Source organism: Eschrichtius robustus, chromosome 2 (genome assembly GCF_028021215.1).
Source record: "Eschrichtius robustus isolate mEscRob2 chromosome 2, mEscRob2.pri, whole genome shotgun sequence".
In the NCBI taxonomy this organism is placed as follows: Eukaryota; Metazoa; Chordata; class Mammalia; order Artiodactyla; family Eschrichtiidae; genus Eschrichtius; species Eschrichtius robustus.
This window is the reverse complement of record NC_090825.1, coordinates 72,543,729-72,566,659: the sequence shown is the minus strand read 5'-3', so window position 1 is coordinate 72,566,659 and position 22,931 is coordinate 72,543,729. Positions and strand designations below refer to the sequence as shown.

The window sequence follows — 22,931 nt, the reverse complement described above, 5'->3', positions numbered from 1 at the left end:
CAAGGAACACTCCCAGAACTCAGAGAAAATATTACAGACAAATGGGACAAACCCATAAGATACAACAAGCATATAAAATATTAGGTAGAAGACAAAACCAACACAGATCCTTGATAAGCTAAAGAAATATGTCTAAAATGCAGAGTTTGCTTTATGCCAGAGAAAATTAGGAAAAGAAACAATACCAGATGTATTTGGGTGATGTTTAAATATAATTTCAAGAGTTTTAAAAAACTCTTACCAGAAATCAGACAGGAAAAAAATTACTAACAGAGAAATAAAAATTCAATCTGACATCAGACTTTTTTTGCAAATGAAATGACAGAAGCCAGCAGAGCAACATAAGCAGTTTCAAGACTTAAAGGCTGTGATCCAAGAATTCTAGAGCCACTCAAACTTTCATACATATTCAAGGGTAACAGAAGGTTTCTTTCAGCAAAGCACACAAAAACTAAAACAAGGGGGGAGACCTTCAAGATGGCGGAGGCGTAAGACGTGGAGATCACCTTACTCCCCACAAATACATCAGAAATACATCTACATGTGGAACAACTCCTACAAAAAACCTATTGAACGCTTGCATAAGACCTCAGACTTCCCAAAAGACGCCCTCAGGCGACCTACAAGCAGAGGCAGGGCCAAATCCAAAGCTGAACCCCAGGAGCTGCGCGAACAAAGAAGAGAAAGGGAAATCTCTCCCAGCAGCCTCAGGAGCAGCAGATTAAATCTCCACAATCAACTTGATGTACCCTGCATCTGTGGAATACCTGAATAGACAATGAATCATCCCAAAATTGAGGCAGTAGACTTTGGGAGCAACTGTAGACTTGGGGTTTTCTGTATGTGACTGACAGGTTTCTGGTTTTATGTTTATCTCAGTTTAGTATTTAGAGTTTATTATCATTGATAGATTTCTTTATTGATTGGTTGCTCTATTCCTTTTTCTCTTTTTTATATATAGATTTTATTTTCCTTTTTCTCTTTTTGTGAGCATGTATGTGTATACTTTTTGGGTGATTTTGTCTATATAGCTTTGCTTTTGCCATTTGTCCTAGGGTTCTGTCGGTCCGTTTTTTTGTTTGTTTGTTTTTTTAAAATAGTATTCAGTGCTTCTCATCACTGGTGGATTGGTTTTTTGGTTTGGTTGCTATCTTCTTTCTTTCTTTTTTCTTTTCCTTTATTACTTTTCAATTATTTGATTTTTAATAATTTTCTTCTTTTATTTTAATAACTTTATTTCTTTTTATTTTATTCTTCTCTTTCTTTCTTTTTCTCTCCCTTTTCTTCTGAGCCATATGGCTGGCAGGGTCCTGGTGCTCTGGCTGGGTGTCAGGCCCGTGGCTCTGACGTGGGAGAGCCAAGCTCAGGATATTAGTCCACCAGAGAACTCCCAGCTCCACATAATATCAAGTGGCAAAAGCTCTCCCAGAGATCTCCATGTCAACACTAACACCCAGCTCCACTCAACAACCAGCAAGCTACAGTGCTGGACACCCTATGCAAAACAACTAGCAAGAGAGGGACACAACCCCACCAATTAGCAGAGAGGCTGCCTAATATCATAATAAGGTCACAGACACCCCAAAACACACCACAGGACGTGGTCTTGCCCACCAGAAAGACATGATCCAGCCTCATCCACCAGAACACAGGCACCAGTCCCCTCCACCAGGAAGCCTACACAACTCACAGAACCAACCTCACCCACTGGGGGCAGACACCAAAAACAACAGGAACTACAAAACTGCAGCCTGCGAAAAGGAGACCCCAAACACAGTAAGTTAAGCATAATGAGAAGAGAGAGAAACACACAGCAGATGAAGGAGCAAGGTAAAAACCCACCACACCAAACAAATGAAGAGGAAATAGGCAGTCTACCTGAAAAAGAATTCAGACAAATGATAGTAAAGATGATCCAGACAGTCAGCTCTACCCACCACCAGAGCCTCCCATCAAGCCTCTTAGATAGCCTCAACCACCAGAGGGCATACAACAGAAGCAAGAAAAACTACAATCCTGCAGCCTGTGGACCAAAAACCACAGTTACAGAAAGATAGAGAAGATGAAAAGGCAGAGGGCTATGTACCAGATGAAGGAACAAGAAAAAACCCCAGAAAAACAACTAAATGAAGTGGAGATAGGCAACCTTCCAGGAAAAGAATTCAGAATAATGATAGTGAAGATGATCCAGGACCTCGGAATAAGAATGGAGGCAAAGATTGAGAAGATGCAAGAAATGATTAACAAAGACCTAGAAGAATTAAAGAACAAACAAACAGAGATGACCAATACAATAACTGAAATGAAAACTACACTAGAAGGAATCAATAGCAGAATAACTGAGGCAGAAGAACGGATAAGTGACCTGGAAGACAGAATGGTGGAATTCACTGCTGCGGAACAGACTAAAGAAAAAAGAATGAAAAGAAATGAAGACAGCCTACGAGACCTCTGGGACAACATTAAACGCAACAACATTCGCATTATAGGGGTCCCAGAAGGAGAAGAGAGAGAGAAAGGACCAGAGAAAATATTTGAAGAGATTATAGTCGAAAACATCCCTAACATGGGAAAGGAAATAGCCACCCAAGTCCAGGAAGCGCAGAGAGTCCCATACAGAATAAACCCAAGGAGAAACACGCCGAGACACATAGTAATCAAAGTGGCAAAAATTAAAGACAAAGAAAAATTATTGAAAGCAGCAAGGCAAAAAGGACAAATAACATACAAGGGAACTCCCATAAGGTTAACAGCTGATTTCTCAGCAGAAACTCTGCACGCCAGAAGGGAGTGGCATGATATACTTAAAGTGATGAAAGGGAAGAACCTACAACCAAGATTACTCTACCCGGCAAGGATCTCATTTAGATTTGATGGAGAAATCAAAAGCTTTACAGACAAGCAAAAGCTAAGAGAATTCAGCACCACCAAACCAGCTCTACAACAAATGCTAAAGGAACTTCTCTAAGTGGGAAACACAAGAGAAGAAAAGGACCTACAAAAACAAACCCAAAACAATTAAGAAAATGGTCATAGGAACATACATATCGATAATTACCTTAAACGTGAATGGTTTAAATGCCCCAACCAAAAGACATAGACTGGCTGAATGGATACAAAAACAAGACCCATATATATGCTGTCTACAAGAGACCCACTTTAGACCTAGGGACACATACAGACTGAAAGTGAGGGGATGGAAAAAGATATTCCATGCAAATGGAAATCAAAAGAAAGCTGGAGTAGCTATACTCATATCAGATAAAATAGACTTTAAAATAAAGAATGTTACAAGAGACAAGGAAGCACACTACATAATAATCCAGGGATCAATCCAAGAAGAAGATATAACAATTATAAATATATATGCACCCAACATAGGAGCACCTCAATACATAAGGCAACTGCTAACAGCTATAAAAGAGGAAATCGACAGTAACACAATCATAGTGGGGGACTTTAACACCTCACTTACACCAATGGACAGATCATCCAAAATGAAAATAAATAAGGAAACAGAAGCTTTAAATGACACAATAGACCAGATAGATTTAATTGATATATATAGGACATTCCATCCAAAAACAGCAGATTACACATTCTTCTCAAGTGCGCACGGAACATTCTCCAGGATAGATCACATCTTGGGTCACAAATCAAGCCTCAGTAAATTTAAGAAAATTGAAATCATATCAAGCATCTTTTCTGACCACAACGCGATGAGATTAGAAATGAATTACAGGGAAAAAAACGTAAAAAAGACAAACACATGGAGGCTAAACAATACGTTACTAAATAACCAAGAGATCACTGAAGAAATCAAAGAGGAAATAAAAAAATACCTAGGGACAAATGACAATGAAAACACGACGACCCAAAACCTATGGGATGCAGCAAAAGCGGTTCTAAGAGGGAAGTTTATAGCTATACAAGCCTACCTAAAGAAACAAGAAAAATCTCAAGTAAGCAATCTAACCTTACACCTAAAGGAACTAGAGAAAGAAGAACAAACAAAACCCAAAGTTAGCAGAAGGAAAGAAATCATAAAGATCAGAGCAGAAATAAATGAAATAGAAACAAAGAAAACAATAGCAAAGATCAATAAAACTAAAAGTTGGTTCTTTGAGAAGATAAACAAAATTGATAAGCCATTAGCCAGACTCATCAAGAAAAAGAGGGAGAGGACTCAAATCAATAAAATCAGAAATGAAAAAGGAGAAGTTACAACAGACACCGCTGAAATACAAAGCATCCTAAGAGACTACTACAAGCAACTTTATGCCAATAAAATGGACAACCTGGAAGAAATGGACAAATTCTTAGAAAGGTATAACCTTCCAAGACTGAATCAGGAAGAAACAGAAAATATGAACAGACCAATCACAAGTAATGAAATTGAAACTGTGATTAAAAATCTTCCAACAAACAAAAGTCCAGGACCAGATGGCTTCACAGGTGAATTCTATCAAACATTTAGAGAAGAGCTAACACCCATGCTTCTCAAACTCTTCCAAAAAATTGCAGAGGAAGGAACACTCCCAAACTCATTCTATGAGGCCACCATCACCCTGATACCAAAACCAGACAAAGACACTACAAAAAAAGAAAATTACAGACCAATATCACTGATGAATATAGATGCAAAAATCCTCAACAAAATACTAGCAAACAGAATCCAACAACACATTAAAAGGATCATACACCACGATCAAGTGGGATTTATCCCAGGGATGCAAGGATTCTTCAATATACGCAAATCAATCAATGTGATACACCATATTAACAAATTGAAGAATAAAAACCATATGATCATCTCAATAGATGCAGAAAAAGCTTTTGACAAAATTCAACACCCATTTCTGATAAAAACTCTCCAGAAAGTGGGCATAGAGGGAACCTACCTCAACATAATAAAGGCCATATATGACAAACCCACAGCAAACATCATTCTCAATGGTGAAAAACTGAAAGCATTTCCTCTAAGATCAGGAACGAGACAAGGATGTCCACTCTCACCACTATTATTCAACATAGTTCTGGAAGTCCTAGCCACGGCAATCAGAGAAGAAAAAGAAATAAAAGGAATACAAATTGGAAAAGAAGAAGTAAAACTGTCACTGTTTGCGGATGACATGATACTATACATAGAGAATCCTAAAACTGCCACCAGAAAACTGCTAGAGCTAATTAATGAATATGGTAAAGTTGCAGGATACAAAATTAATGCACAGAAATCTCTTGCATTCCTATACACTAATGATGAAAACTCTGAAAGAGAAATTATGGAAACACTCCCATTTACCATTGCAACAAAAAGAATAAAATACCTAGGAATAAATCTACCTGGGGAGACAAAAGACCTGTATGCAGAAAACTATAAGACACTGATGAAAGAAATTAAAGATGATACCAACAGATGGAGAGATATACCATGTTCTTGGCTTGGAAGAATCAACACTGTGAAAATGAGTATACTACCCAAAGCAATCTACAGATTCAATGCAATCCCTATCAAATTACCAATGGCATTTTTTACGGAGCTAGAACAAATCATCTTAAAATTTGTATGGAGACACAAAAGACCCCGAATAGCCAAAGCAGTCTTGAGGCAAAAAAATGGAGCTGGAGGAATCAGACTCCCTGACTTCAGACTCTACTACAAAGCTACAGTAATCAAGACAATATGGTACTGGCACAAAAACAGAAACATAGATCAATGGAACAAGATAGAAAGCCCAGAGATTAACCCACGCACCTATGGTCAACTAATCTATGACAAAGGAGGCAAAGATATACAATGGAGAAAAGACAGTCTCTTCAATAAGTGGTGCTGGGAAAACTGGACAGCTACATGTAAAAGAATGAAATTAGAATACTCCCTAACACCATACACAAAAATAAACCCAAAATGGATTAGAGACCTAAATATAAGACTGGACACTATAAAACTCTTAGAGGAAAACATAGGAAGAACACTCTTTGACATAAATCACAGCAAGATCTTTTTTGATCCACCTCCTAGAGTAATGGAAATAAAAACAAAAATAAACAAGTGGGACCTAATAAAAAAAAAAAAAAAAAAAAAAAAGATGATCCAAAATCTTGGAAATAGAATGGAGAAAATACAAGAAACGTTTAACAAGGACCTAGAAGAACGAAAGAGCAAACAGAGATGAACAACACAATAAATGAAATTTAAAATTCTCTACAAGGAGTCAATAGAAAAACAACTGAGGCAGAAGAACAGATAACTGACCTGGAAGATAAAATAGTGTCAATTACTAAGGCAGAGCAGAAAAAAGAAAAAAGAATGAAAAGAATTGAGGACAGTCTTAGAGACCTCTGGGACAACATTTGAATTATAGGGGTACCAGAAGAAGAAGAGAAAAAGAAAGGGACTGAGAAAATATTTGAAGAGATTATAGTTGGAAACTTCCCTAATATGGGAAAGAAAATACTCAATCAAGTGCAGGAAGCACAGAGTCCCATACAGGATAAATCCAAGGAGAAACACGCCAAGACATATATTAATCAAACCGTCAAAAATTACATACAAAGAAAAAATATTAAAAGCAAAAAGGGAAAAACAACAAATAACATACAAGGGAATCCCCATAAGGTTAACAGCTGATCTTTCAGCAGACACTGTGCAAGCCAGAAGGGAGTGGCAAGACATACTTAAAGTGATGAAAGGGAAAAACCTATAACCAAGACTAGTCTACCCAGCAAGGATCTCATTCAGATTCGACAGAGAAATTAAAAACTTTACAGACAAGCAAAACCTAAGAGAATTCAGCACCACCAAACCATCATTACAACAAATGCTAAAGGAACTTCTCTAGGCAGGAAACACAAGAGAAGGAAAAGACCTACAATAACAAACCCAAAACAATTAAGAAAATGATAATAGGAACACACATATTGATAATTACCTGAAATGTAAATGGATTAAATGCTCCCACCAAGACACAGACTGGCTGAATGGATACAAAAACAAGACCCGTATATATGCTGTCTACAAGAGACCCACTTCAGACCTAGACACATACAGACTGAAAGTGAGGGGATGGAAAAACATATTCCATGCAAATGAAAATCAAAAGAAAACTGGAGTAGCAATTCTCATATCAGAAAAAATAGACTTTAAAATAGAGACTATTACAAGAGACAAAGAAGGACACTACATAATGATCAGGGATCAATCAAAGAAGAAGATAAAACAATTGTAAATGTTTATGAACCCAACAAAGGAGAACCTAAATACATCAGGCAAATGCTAACAGCCATAAAAGAGGAAATCGACAGTAACACAATCATAGTAGGGGACTTTAACACCCCACTTTCACCAATGGACACATCATCCAAAATGAAAATAAATAAGGAAACACAAGCTTTAAATGACACATTAAACAAGATAGAATTAATTGATATTAATAGGACATTCCATGCAAAAACAACAGAATACACTTTCTTCTCAAGTGCTCATGAAACATTCTGCAGGATAGATCACATCGTGGGTCACAAATCAAGCCTTGGTAAATTAGAGAAAATAGAAATCGTATCAAGTATCTTTTCTGACCACAATGCTATGAGACTAGATATCAATTATACGAAAAAATCTGTAAAAACTACAAACACTAAAAAATACACTACTTAATAACCGAGAGATCACTGAAGAAATAAAAAAATACCTAGAAACAAATAACAATGAAAACACGACGACCCAAAACCTATGGGATGCAGCAAAAGCAGATCTAAGAGGGAAGTTTATAGCAATACAATGCTACCACAAGAAACAAGAAACATCTCAAATAAGCGACCTAACCTTACACCTAAAGCAATTAGAGAAAGAAGAACAAAAAAACCCTAAGTTAGCAGAAGGAAAGAAATCATAAAGATCAGATCAGAAATAAATGAAAAAGAAATGAAGGAGGTCCTCACGGTGAGCCACAGCCACCCCCAGCCTCCGCAGGAGACCCTCCAACACTAGCAGGAAAGAGATATTCACACAAACAGATTCTTACTGGCTGGTGTGAAGTCATTCCAAGAACTGCAACGTGTTGGGTATCCATCCACCTTTCTTTCAGGCAATAACCTGCCAAATTCTCAGTTCAGGAAGATTGAACCTAATTCGTCTAGTTATCACTTATCAAAATGTCATTCCCCTCTCCTGTGACTGGTTCAGGGGCAGTCATATGTCCCAGTTCTGGCCAAAGAGTGGTAATAGAGGTCTGCAAGGGGATATCTGGGAAAGATTTTCTTATTCTGAAGGAGACATCTGAAGAGGATATTTCTGCACCTCTGGAGCTGCAGAAACTCATCCTGTGACCATCAAAGAAGCCAGCCTGCAGCCTCACCCTCCAGAGGGCAGAAAACTGAAGCAAGAAGAACTAAAATCCTGCAGCCTGTGGAACAAAAACCATATTCGGAGAAAGACAGACAAGATGAAAATTCAGAGGACTTTGTACCAGATGAAGGAACAAGATAAAACGCCAGAAAAACAACTAAATGAAGTAGAGACAGGAAAACTTCCAGGAAAAAGAATTCAGAATAATGATAGTGAAGATGATCCAGGACCTCGTAAAAAGTAATGGAGGCAAAGATCAAGAAGATGCAAGAAATATTTAACAAAGACCTAGAAGAATTAAGGAACAAACACCTAGAAGAATAAAGGACAAACAAACGGAGATGAACAATACAATAACTGAAATGAAAAATACACTACAAGGAATCAATAGCAGAATAACTGAGGCAGAAGAACGGATAAGTGACCTGGAAGACAGAATGGTGGAATTCACAGCCGCAGAACAGAATAAAGAAAAAAGAATGAAAAGAAATCAAGACACCCTAAGAGACCTCTGGGACAATAGTAAATGCAACAACATTTGCATTATAGGGGTCCCAGAAGGAGAAGAGCGAGATAAAGGACCCAAGAAAATATTTGAAGAGATTATAGTTGAAAACTTCCCTAACATGGGAAAGGAAATAGCCACCCAAGTCCAGGAAGCACAGAGAGTCCCTGGCAGGATAAACCAAAGGAGAAAGACGCCAAGACACACAGTAATGAAATTGACAAAAATTAAAAACAAAGAAAAATTATTGAAAGCAACAAGGGAAAAACGAAAAATAACATACAACGGAACTCCCATAAGGTTAACAGCTGATTTCTCAGCAGAAACTCTACAAGCCAGGAGGGAATGGCATGATATATTTAAAGTGATGAAAGGGAAGAACCTACAACCAAGATTACTCTACCCAGCAAGGATCACATTCAGATTTGATGGAGAAATCATAAGCTTTACAGACAAACAAAAGCTAAGAGAATTCAGCACCACCAAACCAGCTCTAGAACAAATGCTAAAGGAACTTCTCTAAGAGGGAAACACAAGAGAAGAAAAGGACCTACAAAAACAAACTCATAACAATTAAGAAAATGGTCACAGGAACATACATATCGATAATTATCTTAAACGTGAATGGATTAAATGCTCCAACAAAAAGACACAGGCTCGCTGAATGGATACAAAAACAAGACTCATCTATATGCTGTCTACAAGAGAACCACTTCAGACCTAGGGACACATACGGACTGAAAGTAAGGGGATGGAAAAAGATATTCCATGCAAATGGAATCAAAAGAAAACTGGAGTAGCTATACTCATATCAGATAAAATAGACTTTAAAATAAAGAATGTGACAAGAGACAAGGAAGGACACTACATAATGGTCAAGGGATCAATCCAAGAAGAAGATATAACAATTATAAATATATATGCACCCAACATAGGAGCACCTCAATACATAAGGCAACTGCTAACAGCTCTAAAAGAGGAAATCGACAGTAACACAATAATAGCGGGGGACTTTAACACCTCACTTACCCCAATGGACAGATCATCTAAACAGAAAATTAATAAGGAAACACAAGCTTTAAATGACACAACGGACCACATACATTTAGTTGATATTTATAGGACATTCCATCCAAAAATAGCAGATTACACTTTCTTCTCAAGTGCACATGGAACATTCTCCAGGAGAGATCACATCTTGGGTCACAAATCAAGCCTCAGTAAATTTAAGAAAACTGAAATCATATCCAGCATCTTTTCTGACCACAACGCTATGAGATTAGAAATCCATTACAGGGAAAAAAACATGAGAAACACAAACACATGGAGGCTAAACAATACATTACTAAACAGCCAAGAGGTCACTGAAGAAATCAAAGAGGAAATCAAAAAATACCTAGAGACAAATGACAACGAAAACATGATGATCCAAAACCTGTGGGATGCAGCAAAAGCAGTTTGAAGAGGGAAGTTTATAGCAATACAAGCCTACCTCAAGAAACAAGAAAATTTCAACTAAACAATCTAACCTTACACCTAAAGGAATTAGAGAAAGAAGAACAAACGAAACCCAAAGATCAGTAGAAGGAAAGAAATCATAAGATCAGAGAAGAAATAAATGAAATAGAAACAGAAAACAATAGCAAAGATCAATAAAACTAAAAGCTGGTTCTTTGAGGAGATAAACAAAATTGATAAACCATTAGCCAGACTCATCAAGAAAAAGAGGGAGAGGACTCAAATCAATAAAATTAGAAATGAAAAGGGAGAAGTTACAACAGACACGGCAGAAATACAAAGCATCCTAAGAGACTACTACAAGCAACTCTATGCCAATAAAATGGACAACCTGGAAGAAATGGACAAATTCCTAGAAAGGTGTAACCTTCCAAGACTGAACCAGGAAGAAAAAGAAAATATGAACAGACCAATCACAAGTAATGAAATTGAAACTGTGATTAAAAATCTTCCAATAAACAAAAGTCCAGGACCAGATGGCTTCACAGATGAATTCTATCAAATGTTTAGAGAAGAGCTAACACCCATCCTTCTCAAACTCTTCCAAAAAATTGCAGAGGAAGGAACACCCCCAAACTCATTCTATGAGGCCACCATCACCCTGATACCAAAACCAGACAAAGATACTACTAAAAAAGAAAATTACAACCAATATCACTGATGAATATAGATGCAAAAATCCTCAACAAATTACTAGCAAACAGAATCCAACAACACATTAAAAGGATCATACACCATGATCAAGTGGGATTTATCCCAAGGATGCAAGGATTCTTCAATACACGCAAATCAATCAATGTGATACACCATATTAACAAATTGAACAATAAAAACCATATGATCATCTCGATAGACGCAGAAAAAGGTTTTGACAATATTCAACACCCAGTTATGATAAAAAGTCCTTAGAAAGTGGGCATAGTGGGAAGTTACCACAACATAATAAAGGTCATATATGACAAACCCACAGCAAGCATCATTCTCAATGGTGAAAGACTGAAAGCATTTCCTCTAAGATCAGGAACGAGACAAGGATGTCCACTCTCACCACTATTATTCAACATAGTTCTGGAAGTCCTAGCCACGGCAATCAGAGAAGAAAAAGAAATAAAAGGAATACAAATTGGAAAAGAAGAAGTAAAACTGTCAATGTTTGCAGATGACATGATAGTATACATAGAGAATCCTAAAGATGCCATCAGAAAACTACTAGAGCTAATCAATGAATGTGGTAAAGTTGCAGGATACAAAATTAATGCACAGAAATCTCTTGCATTCCTATACACTAATGATGAAAAGCCTGAAAGAGAAATTAAGGAAATACTCCCATTTGCCATTGCATCAAAAAGAATAAAAAACCTAGGAATAAACCTAGCAAGGGAGACAAAAGACCTGTATGCAGAAAACTATAAAAACACTGATGAAAGAAATTAAAGATGATATAAACAGATGGAGACGTATACCATGTTCTTGGCTTGGAAGAAGCAACATTGCGAAAATGACTATACTACCAAAAGCAATCTACAGATTCAATGCAATCCCTATCAAATTACCAATGGCATTTTTTACAGAACTAGAACAAAAAATCTTAAAATTTTTATGGAGACACAAAAGACCCCAAGCACCCAAAGCAGTCTTGAGGGAAAAAAATGGAGCGGGAGGAATCAGACTCCCTGACTTCAGACTATACTAAAAAGCTACAGTAATCAAGACAATATGGTACTGGCACAAAAACAGAAATATAGATCACAGAGCAGGATAGAAAGTCCAGAGATAACCCCACACACCTATGGTCAACTAATCTATGACAAACGAGGCAAGGACATATACAATGGAGAAAAGACAATCTCTTCAAAAAGTGTTGCTGGGAAAACTGGACAGCTACATGTAAAAGAATGAAATGAGAACACTCCCTAACACCATAAACAAAAATAAACTCAAAATGGATTAGAGACCTAAATGTAAGACTGGACACTATAAAACTCTTAGAGGATAACATTGGAAGAACACTGACATAAATCACAGCAAGATATTTTTTGATCCACCTCCTGGAGTAATGGAAATAAAAACAAAAATAAACAAATGGGACCTAATGAAACTTAAAACCATTTGCAAAGCAAAGGAAACTACAAACAAGACGAAAAGACAACCCTCAGAACGGGAGAAAATATCTGCAAACGAATCAACAGACAAAGGATTAATCTCCAAAATATATAAACAGATCATGCAGCTCAATATTAAAAAAACAAACAACCCAATCAAGAAATGGGCAGAAGACCTAAATAGACATTTCTCCAAAGCAGATATACAGATTGCCAAGAAGCACATGAAAAGCTGCTCAACATCACTAATTATTAGAGAAATGCAAATCAAAACTACAATGAGGTATCACCTCACACCAGTTAGAAGGGGCATCATCAGAAAATCTACAAACAACAAATGCTGGAGAGGGTGTAGAGAAAAGGGAACCCTCTTGCACTGTTGGTGAGAATGTAAATTGATACAGACACTATGGGGAAGAGTATGGAGGTTCCTTAAAAAACGAAAACTAGAATTACCATATGACCCAGCAATCCCACTACTGGGCATATACCCTGAGAAAACCATAATTCAAAAAGAAACATGCTCCCCAATGTTCACTGCAGCACTATTTACTATAGCCAGGTCAGGGAAGCAACCTAAATGCCCATCGACAGACGAATGGATAAAGATGTGGTACATATATACAATGGAATAATACTCAGCCATAAACAGGAACGAAACTGGGTCATTTGTAGAGACATGGATGGATCTAGAGACTGTCATACAGAGTGAAGTAAGTTAGAAAGAGAGAAACAAATATCATATATTAATGCATATATGTGGAACCTAGAAAAATGGTACAGATGAGCTGGTTTGCAGGGCAGAAATAGAGACACAGATGTAGAGAACAAACGTATGGACACCAAGGGGGGAAAGTGGCAGTGGGGGTGGTGGTGGTGGTGGTTGTGGTGGTGTTGTGGTGAATTGGAAGATTGGGATTGACATATATAAACTAATATGTATAAAATGGATAACTAATAAGAACCTGCTGTATACAAAAATAAATAAAATAAAATTCAAAAATTCAACAAACAAGTAAAATAAAATAAAAAAAGAAATAAAATTTAAAAAAAGAAACGAAGGAAACGATAGCAAAGATCAATAAAACTAAAAGCTGGTTCTTTGAGAAGATAAACAAAATTGATAAACCATTACCAGACTCATGAAGAAAAAAAGGGAGAAGACACAAATCAATAGAATTAGAAATGAAAAAGAAGTAACAACTGACACTGCAGAAATTCAAAGGATCATGAGAGACACTATAAGCAACTATATGCCAATAAAATGGACAACCTGGAAGAAATGGACAAATTCTTGGAAAAGCACAACCTTCAGAGACTGAACCAGGAAAAAATAGAAAATATAAACAGACCAATCACAAGCACTGAAATTGAAACTGTGATTAAAAATCTTCCAACAAACAAAAGCCCAGGACCAGATGGCTTCACAGGCGAATTCTATCCAACATTTAGAGAAGAGCTAATACCTATCCTTCTCAAACTCTTCCAAAATATAGCAGAGGGAGGACACTTCCAAACTCATTCTACAAGGTCACCATCACCCTGATACCAAAACCAAAGATGTCACAAAGAAAGAAAACAACAGGCCAATGTCACTGATGAACATAGATGCAAAAATCCTCAACAAAATACTAGCAAACAGAAGCCAACAGCACATTAAAAGGATCATACACCATGATCAAGTGGGATTTATCCCAGGAATGCAAGGATTCTTCAATATACGCAAATCAATCAATGTGGTAAACCATATTCACCAAATGAAGGAGAAAAACCATATGATCATCTCAGTAGATGGAGAAAAAGCTGTCGACAAAATTCAACACCCATTTATGATAAAAAGTCTCCAGAAAGTAGGCATAGAGGGAACTTTCCTCAACAAAATTAAGGCCATAAATGACAAACCCACAGCCAACATCGGTCTCAATGGTGAAAAACTGAAACCATTTCCTCTAAGATCAGAAACAAGACAAGGTTGTCCACTCTCACCACTATTATTCAACATAGTTTTGGAAGTTTTAGCCACAGCAATCAGAGAAGAAAAAGAATGAAAAGGAATCCAAATCAGAAAAGAAGTAAAACTGTCACTGTTTGCAGATGACATGATACTATGCACAGAGAATCCTAACCATGCTACCAGAAAACTACTACAACTAATCAATGAATTTGGTAAAGTTGCAGGATACAAAATTAATGCACAGAAATCTCTTGCATTCCTATACACTAATAATGAAGAATCTGAAAGAGAAATTAAGGAAACACTCCCATTTACCATTGCAACAAAAAGAATAAAATACCTAGGAATAAACCTACCAAGGGAGACAAAAGACCTGTATGCAGAAAACTATAAGACAGTGATGAAAAAATTAAAGATGATACAAATAGATGGAGAGATATACCATGCTCTTGGATTGGAAGAAGCAACATTGTGAAAATGAATGTACTACCAAAGCAATCTACAGATTCAATGCAATCCCTATCAAACTACCAATGGCATTTTTCACAGAACTAGAACAAAAAATTTCACAGTTTGTATGGCAATAGAAAAGACCCCAAATAGCCAAAGCAATCTTGAGAAAGAAAAACGGAGCTGGACGAATCAGGCTCCTGGACTTCAGACTATATTACAAAACTACAGTAATCAAGACAGTATGGTACTGGCACAGAAACAGAAACATAGATCAATGGTACAGGATAGAAAGCCCAGAGGCAAACCCACGCACATATGGTCACCTTATTTTTGATAAAGGAGGCAAGAATATAAAACGGAGAAAAGACAGCCTCTTCAAAAAGTGGTGCTGGGAAAACTGGACAGCTACATGTAAAAGAATGAAATAAGAACACTCCCTAGCACCATACACAAAAATAAACTCAAAATGGATTAAAGAACTAAATGTAAGGCCAGACACTATCAAACTCTTAGAGGAAAACATAGGCAGAACACTCTATGACATAAATCACAGCAAGATCCTTTTTGACCCACCTCCTAGAGAAATGGAAATAAAAACAAAAATAAACAAATGGGCCCCAATAAAACTTAAAAGTTTTGCACAGCAAAGGAAACCATAAACAAGATGAAAAGACAACCCTCAGAATGGCAGAAAATATTTGCAAATTAAGCAACTGACAAAGGATTAACCTCCAAAATTTATAAGTATCTCATGCAGCTCAATATCAAAAAAAACAAACAACCAAATCTAAAAATGGGCAGAAGACCTGCATAGACATTTCTCCAAAGCAGATATACAGATTGCCAACAAACATATGAAAGGATGCTCAACATCACTAATCATTAGAGAATGCAAATCAAAACTACAGTGAGGTATCACGTCACACCAGTCAGAATGGCCATCATCAAAAAATCTACAAACAGTAAATGCTGGAGAGGGTGTGGAGAAAAGGGAACCCTCTTGCACTGTTGGTGGGAATGTAAATTGATACAGCCACTATGGAGAACAGTATGGAGGTTCCTTAAAAAACTAAAACTAGAATTACCATATGACCCAGCAATCCCACTACTGGGCATATACCCTGAGAAAACCATAATTCAAAAAGAGTCATGTACCACAATGTTCATTGCAGCTCTATTTACAATAGCCAGGACATGGAAGCAACCTAAGGGTCCATCAACAGTTGAATGGATAAAGAAGATGTGGTAAATATATACAATGGAATATTACTCGGCCATAAAAAGAAACAGAATTATTTGTAGTAAGGTGGATGGACCTAGAGACTGTCATACAGAGTGAAGTAAGTCAGAAAGAGAAAAATAACTATAGTATGCTAACACATATATATGGAATCTAAAAAAAAAAGAAAAATGGTTCTGAAGAACCTAGGGGCAGGACAGGAATAAAGACACAGATGTAGAGAATGGACTTGAGGACACGGGGAGGGGGAAGGGTAAGCTGGGACGAAGTGAGAGAGTGGCATGGACTTATATACACTACTAAATGTAAAACCGATAGCTAGTGGGAAGCAGCCGCATAGCACAGGGAGATCAGCTTGCTGCTTTGTGACCAACTAGAGGGGTGGGATAGGGAGGGTGGGAGGGAGACGCAAGAGGGAGGAGATATGGGGATATATGTATATGTATAGCTGATTCACTTTGTTATAAAGCAGAATCTAACACACCATTGTAAAGCAATTATACTCCAATAAAGATGTCTAAAAAATAATAATAAATAAATAAATAAATAAATAAAACAAAAAGGCCGTTCATGTAACCCTTGGTTTGTAAGGGTGCTGTTCTCAGCACGTTATACTAACTTCTCTAATTCTCACAACATTCCGGTGAGGAAGATGCTAGTGTTATTTTGCTTTGTTTCCAGATAAGGAAACTGAGGCAGAAAGAGGATGCCTAGCTTTTCCAGGGAGACAGAGATGATGAACGGCCAATCCCAGGAGGCACCTGTGACAGCCACCCTTCCCTGACTCAAAACATCCCATTTGCTCGTCCTAAAATAACAACACAGACTGACTCAGTCTGCAGACAATTCAGTCAAAATTATTGCAAGCATGAAATACAAAACCAGGTAGGAAAATATAGAGCCAAGTCTAAATCATCATTTGTATGATTATAAAATAAATCAACTGTAAAAAATAATTCTTGAAATATAAGATATATAATATTAAAAAGTATATAATAAAAAGAAATATGCTGGATCTAAATAGCAATTTTACATAAACAGCAATGAAAAGAACTCCCCAAATTATCAAAACTGTCTTACGAAAAAGTGGAAAACCTGAATCCACCACAGGGAAAACTTTAAAAACTGTCAGGAGAGGAAAAAGAAGGGGGGACGTTTATGGGAAAGGAGGGTCTATCAAACTTTCACAGAAGAAATTATTCCTGTGGTTTTTCAAGTGTCCTAGAACACAAAATTAGAGGCAATGCCTCCTGACTTGTGTTTTACCAAGCTTCAATGACCTGGAAACCAAAACCCAATGAAATTAAAAATTTGCATATCAAATCCAGCAGTCTTAAAAGACAAATACTATTATTAAAGCAAATGACAGCGTTTTAAATAATTTTCATTGCACCATACCTAGGAAAATCAAGGGATAGAATATTATGTCATGACAAAAATTTGCCCAAAACCACAGCTGAGTTTTATCCAGAACATCTTTATAGTGAGTCATTTAAGGCTGTTGCTCTCTTTAGCACAGTAGCTGTTTCTACTGAACATAAATAAGTAGTCACTTCTACTACTAACTAAACAATAACTAAGATTTGTTGAGCTCTTCCTATAAAGAAATATATAGCATAAAGCAGATTCTGTTTCAAAGAAGTTAGAATCTGAGGGATAATAAAACTTACAAATATGAAACAATTTCACTTAAAATACAAGACCTTATAGAATGACATTGTATCAGTACTTGGAAGTTCTATCCTGTATTCCTGAATTCGAGGATATCTTAGAGCACATATGAAGTACATATGGGACATAAGAACGGTTGCCAGATAACGTATAGGTGACTCTATTTGAATTTCAGATAAGCAACCAATAATTGCTTGATATAAGTATGTCCCAAATAGTGCCTGTAAATAAAAATATTTATTTTTATTTGTGATATACCTATAATAAAAAATATATTCATTGTTTATTTGAAATACAAAGTTAATTGGGCATCTTGTATGTTATTGTTAAAATTTCAACCCTACCATGTGATTATCTACATTTTCAATGCCAGTTTCATTATTGTCTTATTCTAATTATTTTGTGTCTAAATCATAAAAAATTTTTACATTTTATGGATATGCCAGGCCCCTCTTAATAGCTATTTTTCCCAATTTTTGTTATTATAGGTAACGCTGAAATAAACATTCTTGTTATACATAAATTTGCATAAATATACCCCACACCTATTAGCGCTCTCTTTTTTTCTTACTCCCCCCCCCCCAGTTTTATTGAGATATAATTGATATATAACCATTAGGTGTCTTTTGATTTTGCTTGTGGTATATGCAAAGAGAAATTTTGTTTACGCTTTATGTGGTCAAGTTTATCAATCATTTCCCTTATGACTTGGGGGTTTTGTTTTATGTTTAGAAAGAACTTCCCCACATAAAGTAAATTTCTCTGAAAAAAAAATGTATGAAGCAGTGTTGCAACTGCTAACATTTGCGAGGGCTTCTTACCTTGTCTATTAAATACATCACAGCACTGAGCTGTTCATCTGTGCTCTCCGTTGCCACTTTCGTGCTAATACTGTGGAGCACCCTGCTGAGAATGTCACCATCCAGGGGCTGCTGCAGCTGATCCGCAAGCCCCCAAAAGGCCTGAGAAGCCGCATCAGAGACAAGAGTGATGTTAGCGGTCCCATACACTTCATCAATTCTGGCACCACCTTTTGGGTCAAAAAGCACAATCTGGAAGCGTTTAGGAAATGGATTTAAAGACCCTGTCTCTGGTGTTAGGATGACATCCAATACGGTGTTTCTCTGGCCAGGTTCAAAGATCAACATGCCTTCAGTTCTCACAAAGTCTTTCCCAGAAATAGCTGGAGATATGAGAGCACGACCGGTTGTCTCAGCACTCCTTAACTCCTAGAAATTAAACAACACCACTTAAGTGAAACTATAAACCTCTGATCTCGTCCTAAACAAATTTTATTTCTCCTAAACAATCTGATGGGCCACAACAATGTTACTATTAAAACAGGAGGTTTTATACTTTTTCTAATTTCCTAAAACAAATCAGAGAGATAAATACACATCATACAGTGACGAGATCAGGAAAGACGGATGCCTTAGAATAGATCAAGAAAGAGAATTAGAAAAGAAATGTCACTACTGCCTCACAGAATTTCTCCAATTGTGAGCTTACTAACAATTTGAAGAAATTCAGAGGCATATATGCCCAGGGGTCAGATCATGTATGTCCATTATACAAAAGTACGGCAGGAAGACACTGGAGGATTCCAGCAGGAGAGAGACACATTTTATTTCATATTTTCATGAGTATTCTGGCTCTTGTGGATAGTTAGGCTGTAGCAGGGGATGAGGATGGAAGCAGGAAGAAGAGATAGAGCGTTTTTACATTAGTTCCTGCAAAAAAAAAACAACACACAAACGGTAGTTTAGGTTGTGTAAGTAGAAAGGGTAAGAAGTACTCAGACTGGGAACATATTTTGAATGTAGAGTCAGCAGGACCTTCTGATTCATTCAATGCTGGATGGAGAGGTGAGGAGAATGAGGAGAACTCCTGGCTGTGTGCCTGAATGAAAGGCAGTAAACTGGGGGGAAATAGCGCTAAGGGAGAAATCAAGAGTTATGTATTATATATATTAAGCCTGAGATGCCTTTTAGACAATTCAAACAAAGATGTCAGGTAAGAGCAATCAGATATATGAGTCTGGATCCAGGGCAGTGAGGAGGCTAGTGATAAAAATTCAGGAGTTCTCATTTTATAGAAGATATTGAAAGAAAACAGGTATGGATGGTCTAGCCTAGAGAGTATGTCTAGATGGACCCCAATATTTATTGGTCAGGAAGACCAACACAGGCAACAGGAAGGAGCTGCCAGAGAGAAAAGGGTTAAGAGTAGGAAAGTGTGGTGCTCCAGACGCCCAAAGGAGAAGAGCACACATCCAGAAGGAGGAAGTGACCAAGTGTTACAAAAAGTGAAAAATCAATGAAGAAAAAGGGTTTTCAAGAGCCTCTGCAGCATAATGGTAGGGGAAAAAAGCCTTGCTGAAGGCAACAACACAAAAGACTATTGGCTTCAGAATGGAGAAATTAAACTATCCACTGGAATACCATATAACAGGAAAAATGAAAGAACTATACACATTAGCACACGTATTTCTCAAAAACATTGTTGAGCAAAAAAAGCACACCGTAAGACAATACAACTGGAAGAATCTCATCTGCATAATTTCCAAAACAGGTTACAGCATATGGTATGTGATAAAACTATAAATAAAAACAAGGTAATAATTCATCATGTAATATAGGATAGAGGTTATCTGCAAGATGGGGAGAGGTTATTCTGCAAGGAAAAAGCAGGATGGCATCAGAGAAGAGTTCGTGGCAGCTAGTTTTAAGATCCTGATTAACCTGGATTTCTTAAGGTAGGTGGTGATGATTTTATTACTATAAACTGCACATATACATTCTGTTCACTATTTTCTGGTAGAATTTATTTCACAATTCAGACATTTAAAGGAAATGGAACAATCAAAATGTTCTTGTGTTTATAAAATACATATAACAAACACAAAAAAGAAGCACTATGCAATTTAAAAGCAACAACGGAAATCAACATAGAAATAGCCTTTGATAGAATAAGCAATGTGAGAATAAGAAGGAAAGGCATATTCTTTCTTGAACTTGTGGGCTTTGGTCTAGTACACATATATACAAATGAAATATCTGGAATTGGTTTTCAAATTTGGCTTAGAAAGATAACTGGAATGAGTGATATTTTCATTATCTCAAATCCTTATATCCCTTAACTTTAGATCACAAATATGTAGATATAAGGGAACTTATAGTATTTATGTACCAGTAATGCTGACCTACCGAAGGGTAGGTATGCTACAGCTATTGTTTTAACTACATTATTAAAATATGTTTAAAGTAAAAGCAAAATTAATATCACTGTAACAGAATAGCAACTTGGTCCATAATTATTTTCTCATTCTTGTCAGCTACCGGAAACTAGAATTATATGACTTTCTCTTCTAACAATATGCCTAGCATTGAGAGAGAAAATGCAGGGGCAATGAAGCAACAGGAAAATAAAATCATACCAGAGAGGTAAAACTTTTATTTCTAATTTTTAAAATTAAACTTTTTATTTTGAGATAATTATAGATTCACATGCAGTTATAAGAAATAATAAAGAGTGGTCTCCTGTGCCCTTTACCCAACATCCCTCGTTGGTAACATCTTGCATTATTATAATATATCACAACCAGGATATGGACGTTGATACAGTCAAGATACATTTTCATCACCACAGAGATCCTCTATGTTGGTTTTTATAGTGTTATAAAAATGCTATGAGTTACATGCTAGTGACAGCATGTATTTTGCAAGGAATCATTTGTGGATAATCTAGAAAGAATATAAATAAATATGATAAGAGATATGGCATTCACACTCTTATTTTGGCATTTTCAACTCCCCTTTCAACTGAGTGTGTGAACTAAAGTATGCCTCAAATCTTTGTATCCCTTCTTCCAGTCTTCCACTCTACAAAGTAGTGAGCATATGATGATATATATTTCATGGGAGAAGAAGGAAGCACATATTTTTCTTCTCATTTCTCTTCCCATCTTAAATGCTGAAAAGAAAAAAAATGCTAAAATCTCCATGAATCAAAGTACTTCTTTTCACGTTCGTACTATTTCAACGTTATTTAGGATGGAGTTTATTTCTAGAGTCTCATATGATGTAGAGTGTCGTCTTCTCACCTGCCAAGCTGTAGACTTTGTCATAAAGACAACTTTTCTGCCTGGCAAGCTTCCAGGATAGCTCACTACCCACAGCTCCAGTCTTAACCTCAGATCCCTGACTCACATGATTGCTACAGCAAACTGGCTGCACAAATGTTGTATTTTATACACAGAATGTTCTATGTGTTTGAGCCACTCAACAACCAAAGACATACTAAACAGCACTTTGTATAAAAAACAGAAAACAACTTTGATACCTTGAGGCCTAAAGTGTCATCAGCTTTGAAATCTTGAAACCGGGGAAATGGTAGCGCTGTCTGGAATGGTAGTTTCCAAACTGGGGGGTTTTGGGAGTTATATGAGTCAAGGGGAAATAAGAGAGGGCTAAGGTGGGCAAGCTCCAACCTCTACAATCATGCCTGAAGAAAAGTAGATGCACACTTTTGCTTTAATATGTTAGAGTTTTGCTCCTAAAACAAAGTTTAAAACATAATGCTCGAAAGGTGTAGCACGTTGTGTGGACCAGCCCCAGGCTCTAGTTGCTTAGCGTTTCGTAGCATTACTCTTCTGAATCCCTGGATACCCACCTGCTCCCTCTCTTTCACTTGATGTCACCTAATATGATGGATGTGAAAAGTGGCTGTGAGACCTCATGAACTCATGGATTTGAAGAAACATAAAGATCAGTTAGTGTTTGAAGTCCTGAAGAAGATTTTCAACTAGTTCAGGTAAAAATCAGAACAAAGACCCATACTTTTTGTTTCTGGTCTTATACAGTTTCATTCTGAAGAAATTTCAACTCTCTACAGATTTTATAGAAGAGATTTATGTTAAGACGCTTTGCACTGTATAATCAACTTTTCCAAAAGATAAAAAAAGACAAAAGACTATCATTTTAAAACATGATCTAAGTGAAAAAAATTGAACTGTTTCAAGGATAAAGCTTAATGTAATAAACATAATGTGAATTATGATGGTAATTCAGAAAATAATATATCAATTCTTCTCTGTTTCATTATACATGCTACAGTTAAAGAAGAAAACCTTACTGTGTGAT

The 22,931-nt window shown here is 36.7% G+C and overlaps 1 protein-coding gene across 1 annotated transcript in view; it reads right to left on the bottom strand.

Annotated features, from left to right (window-relative positions):
- Nucleotides 1-22,931, bottom strand: part of ADGRV1 (adhesion G protein-coupled receptor V1) — a 542,977-nt gene that overhangs the window by 310,506 nt on the left and 209,540 nt on the right. The window contains exon 79 of the mRNA XM_068534844.1: nt 18,612-19,019. Within this exon, the coding sequence (XP_068390945.1) occupies nt 18,612-19,019 (408 nt within the window). The remainder of the gene's footprint in view (nt 1-18,611; nt 19,020-22,931) is intronic.